This window comes from Grampus griseus (genome assembly GCF_964374135.1).
Source record: "Grampus griseus genome assembly, chromosome: 16".
Taxonomy (NCBI): domain Eukaryota; kingdom Metazoa; phylum Chordata; class Mammalia; order Artiodactyla; family Delphinidae; genus Grampus; species Grampus griseus.
This window is the reverse complement of record NC_139010.1, coordinates 69,603,608-69,618,504: the sequence shown is the minus strand read 5'-3', so window position 1 is coordinate 69,618,504 and position 14,897 is coordinate 69,603,608. Positions and strand designations below refer to the sequence as shown.

The window sequence follows — 14,897 nt, the reverse complement described above, 5'->3', positions numbered from 1 at the left end:
TCCACTAGACTTAACAATGTGCTTTTCATGCAACAATGAATGTTACTAGCTTTAAAAGGGCAGTCATGAAGCAATTAATTAAAATGCATAAACAACAAGGCTGGCTAAGACAGGTCCCCCCCGCCCCCGCAACAATGTCCTGGCCTTGAATTTCTCCTGCCTCCCCCAGATAGAAGCCTGACATAAAAGAGTGGTCCTCAGAGTACCGCTCCCTTTCTCCATCCTGCTTATTCAAACTTACCATTGGTCTCCCCGGGCTGCTTGTCCCTTTTCCTCTTCTTCTTCTTCCCCTAGATGATGAACAGATGAAACACAGGGAATTATTTCAGGAAGCAGATGGGAGGAGGGCGCCTGGGCTCACCTGGAAGGGAGGCAGGAGGAGAGGCACTGGCTGCCACCTCCATCCGCACCGGCTCCTGAGTGTTTTCCCACCCCCCACCCCCCTTTAATCCAAGCGCCCTGCAACTGTGCTCCAGCTGAAGGAACGCGCGCCCAGCAGAAGAGAAGGGATCAGCGAGGCAGAGAGGAAAGACCTCTTTCCCGATACGTCTATGTCCATCCTCAGACCTGACCCCGAGTATCCATAAAAGGGGAGAGGAGAACTGGATGGCGAAGATTCGGGGAGGTGTGGAGAAACGGGGCTGGAAGTGGCCCAAGAGCCTGGGGACAAATGAACGACACTGAGATGGCTGTGAGAGCCTCCTTGCCCCACGCAAAGCTCTTCTTAAGGCCAAATGGTCCTCGTTCGGAATCAAAACATAAAAGCCTCAGTACGGGATTTTCTTGGCACTGCAGCGTGGGCCTTGGTTTTAACGACGGAAGGGGAGAAAAGAGGTGAAACAGAGCCAGAAACCATCTGAGCTGCTTTTCAAACTGCCGAGTGGACACCCATAAAGGGGAACATCCAGCTCTCGCCATTTTCCACTTACGTAACAACTATAATACTCTTAGTAATAACAGCTCCCATTTACTGATCACATACTATGTGCCAGACATGATTCTAAGTGTGCTATTCCTAGTGACTCATTTATCCTCACACAATCCTATACACCAGGTGTGATCATCGTTCCAATTTTACAGATAAGGACACTGGGGCACAGAGGAGTGCATGCACTCTGCTGAGATGACAGAGCTACCGGATGATGGGGCCACGTGATGGGAACCCGGGCGATCTTGGCTCCACAGCCCTTATCCGCCAGGCTACACTGCCTGCCTATTTACTGCCTTGCCCTCCGAGGAAGGCTCTCCATGGATTACGGGTGATACGCTGCATGGAGTGATTCACACTCTCCAATCTGACCCTCCCTGATATCTTGGCGGTCTGTTCCCGTCTGTGCATTTGGCATGGGAGTAGGGAAGAACTCTGTAGAGGTAACCGCCCCCTTCCAGATCTGAAACTAGTTCTCCCTCACCCCGTTAGCTCCAGTCCCATCCGTAGGAATCAGCTGCCTGGTATATACGAAGCGTCACAAACAAAAGGAACTGGTGGTCTGACATCTGTTTCAGGATATCTAAATATTAACCTTTGCCTAAAAGTTCTCAGGGTATGTTGACGTCAACTCAAGAAGAGACAAGAACAGCCACTGGTAGAAAACTCGAAAACCCATAAGGCCCTGTAAGGAGAACCCCAAGGCAGAGATGCCACTGAGCTTCAGCTCCAGCTGAGGGCTGAGAACCAACGGTTCTAGAGAAAGCCTCTCAGATCTGGGGGCCTGCGCCTCTTGGGAAATCTCAAGTGGGGCACAGAAACAGTTCAGCTCCAGGTGGTGTCAGCATCCAGGTAGCCAAGGGCTTCCCGGTCATCTGTAATACAGGCCTCACCCATCTCCAATCTCCTGCAATATGTTCTGAAAGGCAGGTGAAAATATCCGCTACCCCTGGGAAGCTGTCTGTTTAGGATACATAACTAAGATGTTCATGGCTGAGGAAATGATCATCTAGACTAAAGGCTTCTAGAGGACAGGGACTGTGTTTTAATCGGAAGAGGACATGAAGAAATAAACACTAAGTACTGAAGGGGGAGATGCATCTCAAGGGAAGCGGCCATCCCATTATCTCGGGGCTCAAGATATGCAAATGGCCTGGGATTTATCTCCTTAACCTAACGGGGAAGAGCTAGAAAGGCAATAACTTCTATTACAAGGCCACGGGTGAGATATCACCATGGGACCAAAATGTTTCTTCTTGTGTTCCAGAATGTACCTAGTCCAACAACCCAAATGTGACTGTTTTACTCAACTCTATTTTGCTAAACTAGTGTATAAAGGCTTCTGTCACCACTGGGCTGGAAAAGCAGGAACGTGAAAGAGGGATAAGGTGATTAGCTGAGAAAAGTTTTTCTACAAGAACCTTGTGAACTTTACAGTACCCAAAGTAATTTATAGACGCTTCTATTTCAAGTCAGTTTAAAAAGAATACTAACAAGTTCCCACCACAATCAAATCTATAAACAGTTTAACTCTAATTCTTGTTCCACAGACCATTTCCTGGGGGAGGGGAGGAGGGAGGGAGGGAAGGAGGGGGAAGAAAGGAAGGGGAGGGAGGGAGGGAGGAAAGGAGGGCTGTGTGTGTTCAAACTCATGTGTAACGAACCACTGATAAAGGAATCTGACAGTACCCCTTACAAGAGGTAAAGCTCCTAGAGCCCCAAATCCAGATCTACCTCTAAGTCTTTTCAGGGGTTCCCCTATTATACCAAACCTTATCCAAATGTAAAACTGAGCTAAAGTCATTTCAAGCGTCTCGTGAATCTTCTGAAACCTAGAAAGCACTTCACAAAAAACCTTGGGCAATACCTTGTCTGACTCCAGGGAAGTCCATGGCAGCATTCTTTCGAAGCTCTCACAAAGTCAGCTTTGTGCCTTTGTGGAGGTTTCACCCAGCACAACTCCAGGAGGCACCACACACATGGACCACAGTGTAAATGGCACACTCTAAAGTTGTGCAGTGCACGCCCTGCACAGCTGTACGTGAAGGCCCTACTATGACCCAAAATGTCTACTGGGGATAGGATACCTATAGTGTAGCTGAATTCCTCTCTGTGGTACCATTCTAGATTACTCAAAGAATTGGGTCTGTAGCAGGGAGAAGCTGGAGATGAACTCTAAGAACTTCTGACCCGAAACCAGGAAAGCAAGCTGTCCTGAAATGAGATGGCTGTGTATGTGGAGGCTGCAGAGCCTGCCTGCTGCGGGCAATCTCCACCTCGAGGTCAGGTGAGGGCAAGCAGCAAGGCTGTGGGAGAGCATTAACTTTCTTATCCTCTTCCTTTCAGCTCCAGAAGAAAGGCTTCCCCACTGCACACATGCTGAGGACAAATGGAAAGGTCCCAAGCAGTTAAGACCCTGTGCCTGACCATCTGTGAGTGACAAGGGCTCTGAGCAGAGCAAACGTGCCACTGAGAGGTACCAGCACTAATTCCTGTTTCAACTCCCGGGAGGAATACAGTCTAGTGCTGCCAGCTAAAGGCATGGGACCTACGGGGATATGGCTGGCAGCAGTGAGGGAGACACGGGCGTCTCGGTCCTCCCCCACCCACGTGGCAAAGAGCAGAGAAGCGACTGTGTTTGTAGGGATGAGACTATAAAAAGTGATGAGAACTGCTACTCAGAGCAAGCAGAAGACAGCCCTCACTCAGGACCCACATATCCACGCAGATGTCTGTGACTTCCTGATGGCTGGTAAGTTCTGAGAGAGTCCTGATTTAACTCTGAATCTCCACACCCTGTGTGCACAGTAAGTTCACAATCAGCGATAAATGAATGGATCTCAAGCCACATACACAGAGAGTTTCCTCACCACGGATGATGGCCAGGGGAGAGCTAGGTCAGGGAGCACTGACGGGCAGAAGAATCACCCACGGCTCTGTGCCACTGACAAGAAAGAACTGGGAGGAGAAGGCTGCTACCGGCGTTAAGACAGGTTTTGTTTTTCCCCAAAGAGCGGATGGTAAAAATCACTTCATGAAACCAAATGCCATGTAATAAAGTATGAGGCAAAATAAGAGACATTTCATCCATTTAGCGAGGAGAGCTGGCCCAGAACTTGAGCTCCTGGGCAAAATACAAAATAAGAAAGAACAGACGAGAGCCAGTTTACGGGAAGAGAAGAACCCTGAGTGTCGCTATCACTGTGATTAGTAAAGACAACAACCCTACAGTGTTTTCTAAAACCCACGGGAGGAAATTAGGCAAATGCTGCAGCCAACAAAGAGAGCCCAGGAACACACACATCGCACAACACACACACTTTCTCCCTACCCTGCTGGGCCCTGAGTCACTTCATCCATCCCGCCAAAGGATGACTTCTACTGGCTACTTTCAGGGATATTCCCATCATGCCCCTCTCAGGATGAACTAGGCTTCCAACGTCTACTGTACCACAGCCTAAGGCAACTGTTTCATTTTTCCCTCTGAAGGGTGAAGGCCCTGCTAACACAGCTGTGAGGAAGTAAACGCTCTCCCTCGACCCCTACCCCTGGTCGTCTCTGCAAGGCCACCCTCACTGCTGAGAAGCACACAAGCCTCACTGGGTGTATACCCGGAGCCACGTCTCTTCAAAGACGTGGGCAAGAAGGTGTGAACAGCCCTAAACTGACCCCACGGGCCCCCTGAGCTGGAACATTAGAACACGAGCCTCATCCCTCTTCCTTGAAGAACTATCCCACGCTGATGGGAGCCCTACAGGAAGCCAGACAAAATCCTCCAATCCGGTGCTCGGGTAAGATGCTAACGGTCCTAGGACTGGGCAGACTGCATGGTAACTGAGGCCTGACTTGTGTTGGCAGGTTGTGTTCCCTTTGTCCAGATGGACAACCAACACATCTCTACAGACTCTAGTCCTGAGAAAAAGCAACCACCTACATAGTTATCCCGTGCGGACCAGCCGGGGTACAGCTGCATGTGAAGCTGTCGCTCCTTCCGGGCCAGCTCGTAGTATTTCGCTTGCTCTTCTCTGGACAGTGCGTGCCACTGGAGGGGACACAGTGGGGGGAGAGAGAGAGATGCAGAATCGTCACAAACCACACTGTGGCTGGGGCATGGAGAGCGCCTCCAGCGGAAACGCTATCATCTGCAGGTGCCGACAGTCTGCAGGGGCCCGGCACTAACAGGAGGGCTCAGCCGGAACCTGACTTTCTGCCTATGTTGTTCTAGTCTCGCTCTCTCTGCAGGTGGGGAAAACCAGGCTGTGGCCGTTCCGAACCTCACTCGGGTTCGGGGCTGCTGGTCCCAGCTCCACGCTGGCCATGGAAGGACTCAGAGTGGCTAAAGGGAAAGGACCCTCCAAAGCAGCGGGGACAGGGACGTGTGCCAGCCCACCCAGCGCGTCCTATTCTGCCCTCTTCTCCCAGCGGGGGAGCCGCCTACCCTTCGGCCCAGGATCTGGTTGATGGCTGCACTTTCTTTCAACGTGCACTCGGCTACAACCTTCGCTCTCATTTCCTTCATATACAACATGAACGCGTTAAGAGGTTTCTTTATGTGGGGCTTCTTCTTTTCTTCTTCCTTTTTGGAGTCCTGATGCTTTCTGGATGGAGACAAAAGCGACAGACACCACCCAATAAACAATCGCAAGGTGCGGCTTCCTCCGCAGCAGAAAGCCCACCTCCTCGCCGCCTCAACACCCTAGCAGTTTGGAAGGAGAAGCGCACTCCCACTTTGGGTCTTCTCCATCCTGGAAAATGGCACAAAAACAGGTTGGGGAGGGGGGTGGAGGGGTGAGAGATTTTGCTATCACTTCCTCAAGGCTCACAAATATACAACTGTCCCAAGCTGGAGGGGAAAGCACACTGTGGCCGTTTCCATCTCAGCTGGTGTCTCTCATGCTCGCAGGACACAGAGGGGTCAGGGACGGGGAAGCGGTTGCAAATCCCAGTCCGTCCGAGGACACAAAGAAAGAGTCATGTTCTCTCCCCCGCAGTGGGCGCCAGCCGTGAAGCCCCGCGTGGTGCATGTCTCCCTCTTTGTAAAGCTGGGTGCTTCCTGGAGTCACACCAGCGCAGCCAACCTTGGACAGAGCGCCACCACCCAGGAGCCACCGGCTAAACACGCGGCAAAAGAGAAACTGATCAGAAGGACGACACTTACGCGCTGTGGAGTGAGCCGACGTCACTCTGGGAAGATTCTTGTTTGACTGTCGGCGTGACTATGGCCGGGTGGGGAATGCCGGTCGTGTGTAGAGTATGATGTGGTGGGACCATATGGGGAGGGAACCTAGAAGACAGAAAGCTGTGTAAATTGTCAGAATCAAAATGAATGAATGGGGAGGGATGTGTACACACAATTTAAAAAAAAGAAAAAGAAACAGCACGTAACACTCACATAAAAGCAACTCAAGGCATATGAAACCTGTCAGCATTAATTAGCAATAAATTAAACATAATGATTCTTATAATGTCATTAAAGCCAATCTCCCCCTTCATTATTGCTACTGACATGAGACATTACGATTTTTAACATCTCTAGCAAAAGACAAGTTCAGCCCATATACTTGGGTGGAAAAGTAGGCTTGGACTACCTGCTGGAGATCACAGGTTTGGGGGGACATTATTAGTGACATCTAAGAAGACTATTTCCTAAGTCCTAATCAGCACTAGAATAAAAGGTGAAATCTTTTGTTGCATATAGACAGCTAAATAAAATATTAATGCGGTTGAAATATACACACATTTTTTGACAATGCTGCATAGGCCTCATTAGGCCTCATTCTGTTGATGGGAGTGCAGTCATATTTTTATTTGTCTTTTGCTGCTGTGCCCCCCATCACTTTGACAGGAATGGGAGAGAGTGAGGCAGAAAGATGGGGGACATCCAAATAGTTCCTATCTGGTTCTCAACATAGGCCACGGACGTTTTAAATAAGTTTGTATCAAAGATGACTCAAAGCAGTATTTTACACACACACCCACAAACAAAGCTTTGAATTCTGATCTGTACATCCTTTCCCACTCTAAAATTCTAGGGTTCCTAAATTACTTTTACTTAAAACACTGCCTATGCATTGAAACGCCTTATAAATGATGATCAGAATTGTTAACAAAGAAAAGAGAAGTTTGTGTTTTTTCCTCTAATACTGTTTATTCTTAGGAAAGTTTTTTCAGACACAGTTTAGGCCGTGAATTGGCATTTCTCAACCATGCAAACTAGCCAGGACGTACAGAGCTAATTTTAAAATGCTCCGGGTCCATCTGCAAACTGACAACAGGATCCGACAAACAGCTCTCGCATTTTCTGATACGCTTAGAGTCACCATGATTTGTTCTGGGTTAGAAGAACCATCCTCTTAAAGGAACGAATACTACTGTAGAGAAAAGTGGGGTGAGGGACTACAAGGGGAGATTCCCCCAAAGAAAACAGAACGGAGGCCCCCAGGTTCCGCCCTGGCAAGATCACGCGAGATCACTCAAGTTCAGGTGAAGGGGGGATCCCAGATGAAGCAACTGTTGCTTTCAGAATAAATCCAAACCACAACAACCCCATGTACCCCCCAGGGAATGAGCACCTGTTCTTTAGGAAGCTAATTCTGCTGGGCACTGAGGTGCTAATGAGACTTTGCTGTGACAGTTATTTCACAAGGATCCTGTACTTATCTACAAGGTTCTTTTCATATATGGACTGGAAATGAAAGTAGCTTCCATTTTACCAAAAGAATGCAGCAAATGTTCATTTGAAAAATTATGAAAAATTAAAGTCCTAACTGACTCTGCATCGATCAACAGAGAAAATATCAATGAATCATGCAGATTTTTGAAGGGGGCCCAGAAGCAGACTGGACATTTGACTCAGAATTTCTACCCTGATGTGGCCCCTCTCCCATGGCTGCCTTTCCCAGTTTAAGTCAGTATCAAAGTTTGGTAACAACGGCATGATTTTTTCATAAGAACCATGCAAGTTCTTTTATGGTGTCAAGAAAAAGAAAAGAAAAACCCTGAGAAAGAGCGAGAAAATAAGAGAAAGAAAAAAAAAGAACTTCCAATCCCACGCCCCCAAAAAATGAAAAGTAAAGCCTTGGGAGGCACTTGGGTTCCCAAGTTACACCCTGTTCCTTCCCAGAGCTTGAAGGCCTCTGAGAAAACATAAGTGAAGAACATGTGTTCCTCGAAGCCCTTGGGTGAAGTGGTGGGCGGAGCAGCAGCTTTTGCTGTGAATTTTAAAGGCTTGACATTCCTCAGATACATATGCTCCCTTCCTGCTGAATGAGAATATGTGTACGGTGGGGGGGGGGGGGGGGGATAAAAACACTGTGTGTGTGTGAGTGTGTGTGTGTACACCAAACACCACAGGGAGACACCACAGTTTGAGTACATTCTGGGGTGGGGAAAGATTTCCGGTGTAGCCATGAAGACCAAACACTTCGAAGTTCACATACCTACATACATAGTCCTATACCTGAGAAATGTTTAGCAGAGGAAGAGATGTATGTGTGGTGTGGGGGGGGGGGGGGCTATACGCATACCTTCGCGTAAGAAATTCCTTTCTGCAGACAACTATCTCATGCAATGCAATAAACACCCTAAAAATTCCAAGCCGCTCATTATATCCCCCCATCTGCTTTCATGGCTCCGAGCCAGGATATAATGATGAACCTTAACTTCTTAAGGACAACTAACTTTTGTTTCTGGCTGTCTCAGGGGCTTCTGCCTTCCTCGCTCTCACTTTCCTTCACTGCTGACACGTTTCTGTTAACTGGATACCATCTGCAGGCCTTGATTTCAGGCGCGGGCGGTGGGCTGCATTTTCCTGTGCAACAAGCCTGCTTTGAGCTGCATTAGGTTCGCCATTATTCTCTCATTTCCCCCCTTGCACTTGTACCATTTCATCTCTTCCTGCCTTATTTTTTGTGAGCCACGGTGCACCCACATTATGGTTTATACATGATCTCTCTCTCTTTGAAGCCGGCGGATTTCAGAGCCGCTCTCGTCAGGAGAAGAGCCTTGCGCCAATTTAGCAGGCTGAGGGCCCGGAGCTCCAACATCTCAATCTAAAGGGGGTCACAGGGTGGCACAAGTGAGTGTCAGCAAGAGCTGTTTAATTGCCAATCTAGGCTTCTCCATGGTGTTTAAAGTATAATGACCCATCACTTAATTCTGAGAAGCCCTGGCCCCGCTGCTGAAGAGAATGAATATCAAAGGGTGTTGTGGAACAGGGCAAGCTGCCTACATTCCCTATAACTGCCATAAGTATAATAGACCCATACTTCTGTCGCCCCATTACCACAATAATGTATTTAATTTGCTGTATACTCTTTTTAACTAGCTACCTTTCATAAGGCCTACCTGGGGAATCGGCCGCCTCCCCCCTGCACCTCAAGCCCCCTAAACTTCCCTCCCACCGTTCCCTTTCTTCCCTCCACCCCATGCTCACCTCGAAATCATTGGCTAACCTCCTAATGATAATTCAATCGATGAGCTTAACCTCAATCCCTATCCTACGATTACTGCACCGCTTTTAACCTCTGGAACGCACCAAAGGAACAAACACGAAAAACAATGCGTTCCATGCATGCTGCTTCGGAGGAGGGTGAGCTGTGGATTACAAGGTGCTCAGAAGCAGCTCTCCTCCTGGGAGGCTCCCTATTCGTTCCCAGGCTTTGCGAGGTTGTGTTGACATTATTTAATGAGGATAACCTTCCTCTTCTCACTGGAGAAGAGGACCCACAAGCATTTTCCCGCCTAACCGATACTGGTGTGGATTTAGAAATTGAGATGATCTATCACATATGGGACATGGATCTTATTAGCTCCATGATACCCATGGCATAATTACAAACGTTAGAGATGCTACAGTTGGTGTTTCTTAACGACTGTGGTTCTTACTCTTTCCTCCACCAAAATCACTGTTTTGTGAGTAGGAAAAGAGGCATGTTGGCCTGCCTTTCCAACCCTGCCTCTGGTCTTGGGTCCTCATGCTGGCTACAGAGATTGGGGGAAGAGCTTGGGGGATGGCATCTCTGCCATGTTCATGCTGATTTAATTAGGTACCATCCTCAAAACGGATTAGTTGTTGCAGCCCATCGCGAAAGTCTAAACCTCCGCCGATTTAATTAACTTGACTGAAAATCAGATGAGCAGAAAATAAAACTATCATTAGGAGCAATTAGCGACTACTTAAACATACTGCTGCCAACCAGTTTGTAAATAAACTAGCAGTTGCTGAAAAATTAGTCAGAATTAATTAGAAGGGGGAAAAGGAGAACATGGGGATTAGAAAGATCTAGGTACACGCATGCAGGTGTATGTGTGTATGTATTATATATACATTTATATGCTGAAAGATATGTGAATGTACACATGCATATGACTTTTTAACTTTCAAAAACATATTAGAGCTACACAGGCCAACGTGGTCCCCACCAGCCGCATGTGGCTTACTAAGCACCTGAACTGTGTCCAGGCCAAACAAATATGGTGGACGCGTGAAATACACATCAGATTTCAAAAAACTAAGTACAAAAAAGGTAAAACCTCATTAATAGTTGCTTTACAGTGATAGCACGTCAGAATGAATAATATTTTGACTCTATTAGGTTGAATAAAATATATCATGAAAAATAATTGTCTGGGTTTTTTTTTTCCCTCCTTTTAAAAAATGTGGCTACTAGAAAACTTAAAATTCCCTATGTATAAGGCTCACCTTCTATTTCTACTGGACACTGCTACTTCAGAGAGGTGTGTTTGGGTTGGCGGGGGAGTAGGGTGTCCTTTCTTATTGATGCTTAACAGTCTGGAGCTTTGAAAAAACTGATAACCTTTCCTCCAATTCTTCTTTGTATAATAATAAACTTACCTGAACCCTTTCCTTTCTTACCTGGTTTAGGGCAACAGAGAAGTAACACTTTAAAAAGCTCTACACGTCCTAATTACTTCTTCCTGCCTTCTTAAGTTTTCCTTTTTTTTTTTTTTTTTGAAATATATTGACTCAGAAATTCAACCTCGAAATTCTGCCATCATCTACCTGGGAAGTTCAGGGCAATTTTTCAGTATTTTCTAGGAGGAAAGCCTAACGCACTGCGGGTCTTATACCCTTAGAACTATACGTAGCAGCAGTCCCTGGATGGTCTGGGAGCGTCTAGAGAACTTTCTGAGAAGTGACCCATGGCCTTGGTTGAACGCCCTCTTTCTTGGAACTCACCTGGACATGGAAGCGTTGACGGTCAGAGCTGTGGGGTAGGGGTGACGGAATCCTCCTGTCGTGATGGGGTACACTGGCTGACCTTGCCTACAAAGAGGGGGTACACAGTGAGAGCATGCAAACAGGGGCGGAGGTGGGGAAAAGGAAAAGAAGAAAAAAGGAAAAGTTCTCTCTGCACAGTAAGCTTTATTCTCATTTTCTCAGAACAGAAATCTTGGGGATTGTACAGGAAGGATCAAAGGGAAGAAACACAGAACAATTTGAATACCATAAATCTGATAGGAATGGCTAATTAAATTTTATAACCTTTGCTTATGTCAATAGAGACCCTCTCCCCAAGCTGAAACTAGGTGTTTTGTTGTAATAATTAAAGGCGAAGTCTCGCTTGCTTTAATGGAGCCATCACACTAATTGAGGGCTACACATCCAAAGGAAAACAATAATGAATGTAAATTTATACCAAAATAAAGTACAGTGAATCAAAGGACTTCAGTTGCGCTTTGGGCCTCTTTCAGTATTTAGATCTCGGTGAGAAAACATTAAATTAACAGAGCTTAATTTGTAGCCTTTTGTCAAATTAACAAGTGTTGACAAGAGTTACCGGGGGGAGAGTCCCCAAGAAGAATTGTGGGTAACCAATAGACAATCACACCTCATTACAATAATTAAAAAATACAGCAACATGCAAAGTAGCATCCTCATGAAAGACACACAACTTTTTCTGACAGAGGGTTGTCTGAGTTGGCTATTCCTTTTTATCTATCCTTCAAATCTCTCTCCATCAGCTGAACGGGGCAAGTGATGACTGAGGTCTCTGGGAGGCATGGTCCCACCCACTGAAGAAGAAATAGGACACACATTCCCATCCACGTCCACCCTCCCTAACAAGACCGAGGAGCAAAAAATCAACAGAAACTCGGCCCAGGGCTGGTATTTAGTGCAGCTACTGCATAATACAAGATGGGTTTTTCTGTTGTTTGTTTGTTTTTAAAGTGTAGAATACGCTCAGCTAGAGAAATCAGGGTAGAACTGGGGGACAGGAGGTGAACCCCTCCAAAACTGTATCTTCTTTAAGGCTATAAAAGTATGTCTTCCCCAAGACCCAAACTTGAGAGTTTTACCAGGAATTACTCCTGTTAAGATTCAACAAACTGTCCTGTGTTTTTTAAAGAGTAGAGATCACCGATAAACGTGGAGAAGTATATATACAAAAGCGCACCACCATAAAACACGTATTACACACATGCATACAAACACACACACACAGAATTCTTACGACATTAAAGGCCTTTCTACCGTGATTTTTAAAACACACATTTTTTAAAGTTAACTAAGCAAGGTTAGCGGGTGGTACTATAAAAGCAAGCCCGGGCGACAGGAAGACAAATTGTAAAAGGCAGTTTGATGATCTGGGCGCTGCCAGGACCTAGGGTTGACAGGAAGGCCCCACATGCTGGAGTGAGGATTCCAGCTGCCCCGCCCGCTCCCCTCAAAATTAGATGAAGCACTCCACATGCAAAGACTCTCAGAGAGATGCTGGTTGAATAACATGGAGCTTCTCAATAGACACAAATTTCCACTGTGGTTGTCAATCTTGGAAGTGATGGCTGGGATGGGGGGTGGAGTTATAACCCCCCACTCCCACCCCCAGATTTCAAAACTAGGCTGTGTCTGTACCCACTCCGCTGCTGCCTCAATCCAATGACAGGACTCCAGTTTGGGCTGCCACCAGCAGAAGAGCCATGATCAGCTTCACAGGGGAGAAGCCCTCGGAGTCTTCTGCAATTCCCAAAGTACCTTAAGGGTACCTTTGTTCACAGAGAAGAACCTAGGGCCTTTGGGGACCATGGGTTCAGAGCGCCAAGTATCAACAGCCTTTTTCTCACATCATCCACCTGAATGGCTACTGACTTGCCTGCCTTTCCACAGGGCACTTCAGCAAGCAACTTCCCCATGACCTCCCACCCACTGCCCTCCCTCCCCAACTCTGTCTTCTGCGAACACAAACATACATGCACAGAATAAATAATAAGCATGTGCCCATGTGAGAAACAAAAAAGGAAATTAAAAAATGGAACTCCTTACTGTGGTACTAACCATCCTAGCGGATGGGGGATTTGTCCTACAGCGCCGGGCGATAGCGGGTAATACGGAGATATATCTGGAGGGTGCGGAGGCCGTGGGATTCCTGAGAGAAGAAGCAGAATTTTAGGTACAAGAGAGGGAGAGAAGGAAAGAGAAACTGTCAGGTGATGGGAACAGGTAAAGGATAAAGGGAGACATTGCCTCTGTAATCCTAGCATGAGGTTCTTTTCACAATTCTGATCCTAAGAACTTGTGGGTAAGTTTCATCTCATTATCCCTCTGCCGCAGCTTGAAAAGTTTATCTCACTCTAGATGGATCATACACTGGCTAAACGCAGACAAACTCAGAAAATGCCAGCTTGGGTATTTCTGCCTTATGTGATTGGTATGATTATTTGAATTGAAAAAAAAAAAAAAAGAGGGCTTCCCTGGTGGCGCAGTGGTTGAGAGTCCGCCTGCCGATGCAGGGGACGTGGGTTCGTGCCCCGGTCCAGGAAGATCCCACATGCCGCGGAGCGGCTGGGCCCGTGAGCCATGGCTGCTGAGCCTGCGCATCCGGAGCCTGTGCTCCGCAACGGGAGAGGCCACAACAGTGAGGGGCCCGCGTACCGCAAAAAAAAAAAAAAAAAAAAAAAAAAAAAAATCTAAAAGGGTTGGCACATAGTAGGGGATCAAGTAATATTAAATCCCTTTGTCCTCACAACTTGTCCCTTCCCTCCTTCCTTTTAATTCTAATGACTTACCTACATGAGTTACTCCTCTGGTTTCTAATATACTTTTTGAGTTATGGCTTTTGAAAAGTTACCCGTGCCTTCTTTCAAAAAAGTTAATTCTGTTTAAATGTGTCCAACTCCACTTTGAAGATGAGCTGTAGGAGACACTCACACAATGCCTTGGCATCTTATCCAAGGCAGAATCTGAACTGAACAGACCAGGAGATGTTGGAGGCCTGGTCCACTCAGTTCTAGAGCCTGGTTTTCTAGAGGACCAAGTTGCCTGCGTGAGTTAACCCATCCGCTGACTGGGTACTGCTGGACCACGGGGGCTGAGGAGTGAGTTCTGAAGGCCTGTGCCACCGCACACTTATTAATTCCACAGGAACACATCCTGCAATCAATCCTTAGAAATCAAGAGGGCTGGGAGCAATCTGGACCCAGAGGAGCAGATCCACGCAGCTCACGTGGGAAGCAAAACGAACAATTCCTCAGAATTAAAACAGTATCGAAGGGCATGAGCTGCGTGTTCGCGGATGAAAACTATTTCATTTTTTAAAAAATTCTTTCAGGAAGCTTTTAATCTGTAAATTAAGCCTCCCTGGGTGACATTTTCATGCAGACATTGCTTTCTCTCTATTACAAAAACCAAACAGATTAGCTGGGCTTGGACCCTACACCAAGCCATTCGCACACTTGAAAGAACATTCGCAGAGGAAAAGTAAACAGTCCGCAGACGTTAATCATATGCTTTACGATAACCATTTAAAAGCTATTCCCTGTACCACCATTATTTAAATGAGACGTTGAAGCTGCCATTCACTCGTGGAGCCTGGGGCCGGCTGGCAGCCTCCTCCAGCCAGCCAAGCACCAGGCTGGGTCCCCCACGAGCACAAAGGGGGCTCAGAGCTGGTGAGAGCCAGCTCATGTGTGGCTTCATTCAGGGGCAGCCAAGGCGGCCTGAACAGGC

The 14,897-nt window shown here is 47.0% G+C and overlaps 1 protein-coding gene across 7 annotated transcripts in view; it reads right to left on the bottom strand.

Annotated features, from left to right (window-relative positions):
* TCF7L2 (transcription factor 7 like 2) overlaps positions 1 to 14,897 on the bottom strand; it is a 197,781-nt gene that overhangs the window by 9,467 nt on the left and 173,417 nt on the right. For all 7 annotated transcript variants that reach the window (XM_082673096.1, XM_082673097.1, XM_082673098.1 and 4 more), the window contains 6 exons: positions 13,215 to 13,317; positions 11,130 to 11,216; positions 6,087 to 6,212; positions 5,367 to 5,526; positions 4,863 to 4,970; positions 242 to 290 (listed from right to left, as the gene is read on the bottom strand). In XM_082673096.1, coding sequence (XP_082529222.1) covers positions 242 to 290; positions 4,863 to 4,970; positions 5,367 to 5,526; positions 6,087 to 6,212; positions 11,130 to 11,216; positions 13,215 to 13,317 — 633 coding nt within the window. The remainder of the gene's footprint in view (positions 1 to 241; positions 291 to 4,862; positions 4,971 to 5,366; positions 5,527 to 6,086; positions 6,213 to 11,129; positions 11,217 to 13,214; positions 13,318 to 14,897) is intronic.